Raw genomic sequence first — 1,645 nt, 5'->3', positions numbered from 1 at the left:
AAGAAACGAACCCAAGGTGACACAGCAGATTGGAGGGAGAACGAAGTCTAGAGCACCTGTCTCCCAAAGTTCAGCACAGTGCACTTTGCATGCTGTATGGCACCTCCCCCTTGGCTGCTGCTTTCCATGCACACACCGTGCTCTCTCTCTCTCATGGTCACTTTAAGCCTGTGCTTTCTTGGTTTGTGGTTTCCCTTCAATTTAGAACAGAGACTTATTCAGTCTGGCTGCTTTTTGTGGAAGTGAGCTGTGTTGTTGTAGCCATGTGTATCCCAGGATATTACAGAGACAACATGAGGAGGAAAGAGCTTTCATTGGACCCAAATTCTGAGGTAAGAGAGACCAGCTTTCAACCTTACGAAGTGGAAGGACATAGTTCAAACACCCCTATAATTCCAATGAAAACCTGACTTTAATTTCCAAGTCCCACAGCATTTTCTGTTGCCTCCTTTAGCTCAGCAGGGAGCTTCTGCTGCAGCATCAATGAAACACATTGATCACCCGTTTCAGGATCTCTTTTGTTGTCACCCCATAAACAATGGGGTTTAACATGGGGGGGAAAAGCACATAGAGGTTGGCCAGGAGGTTGAGAATATAACCTGGGATGATGTGCCCAAACTTGTGTGCAAAGTAGGAGAAAACAGATGAGATGTAGAACATCAATATGACACAGACATGGGAGCAGCAGGTGTGGAGAGCCTTGAGCCGGGCATCCTTGGTGGGGAGCTGGAATACGGCCCTGAGGATCAGTCCATAAGATACAGCAATGAGCACAGCATCCAAACCAATTACTAAAATAGCCGTAGCTACGCCATACCAGATACTGACTGTGATGTCGTCGCAGGCCAACCGGGCTATGTCCACGTAGTCACAATAATTGTGAGGCAGGCGGTTGGTTCTGCAGAACTTCAGCTGCTTCACAAGAAAGATGACGGGGAAAATGAAACAGAAACTTCTTGTGACAACTGCCAGCCCTATCTTCCCAATCACAGACTTGGTCAGAATGATGGTGTATCTCAGGGGGTTGCAAATGGCAACGTACCGATCAAACGCCATAGCCAGTAGGATGGCCGACTCGGCCATAAAACTGATATGGATGAAGAACATCTGGGTCAGGCAGGCAGCAAAAGAAATTTCCCCTGCTCTAAACCAGAATAGAGCCAGCATCTTGGGCACCGTAGTGGTAGATAACAGCAGATCAACAGTGGCCAGCATGGACACGAATAGATACATGGGCTCGTGGAGGCTTTGTTCTGTTAGTATGATGAATAGTAGGAGAGAGTTTCCAAAAAGTGTTGCAATGTACATCAGACAGAAGGGGATGGAGATCCAGACATGAAACTCCTCCGTACCCGGGATGCCGGTCAGGATGTAGGTCATGGGGTCAGAAAAGGTGTGATTGTCAGCTGGCATCATGTGCCATCATTTGGATTTTCTGTTCAGTTTCCTGTAACTAATAGCAAAAGAGACAATCAGTGAGAAGGTGAGTGTCGGCTAGGACTGGACTGCATTTGTTACAGTGTGATGGGTTCCACCAGGGGAACCACATGGAACTGGGGTTTCATTGAGCCTTCTGACTCCCCCAGTCTGTGCCTCCCTCACACTGTGCTGCTGTGACAAGCTGCAGATCTGCTCCCCATCTTAC

General features: G+C 48.0%; 1 protein-coding gene across 1 annotated transcript; it reads right to left on the bottom strand.

The window, feature by feature from the left end:
• Positions 1-480: 480 nt before the first annotated feature.
• On the bottom strand, positions 481-1,416 carry LOC127058327 (olfactory receptor 52B2-like). Its single transcript, XM_050968241.1, has one exon. It carries the CDS (start codon positions 1,414-1,416, stop codon positions 481-483), a length of 936 nt encoding a protein of 311 aa, XP_050824198.1.
• Between the last annotated feature and the right edge of the window lie 229 nt (positions 1,417-1,645).

This window comes from Gopherus flavomarginatus, chromosome 1, assembly GCF_025201925.1.
Source record: "Gopherus flavomarginatus isolate rGopFla2 chromosome 1, rGopFla2.mat.asm, whole genome shotgun sequence".
Classification (NCBI taxonomy): Eukaryota; Metazoa; Chordata; order Testudines; family Testudinidae; genus Gopherus; species Gopherus flavomarginatus.
Note: the sequence above shows the minus strand (reverse complement) of the source record. Positions and strands in the feature narration are given on the sequence as shown.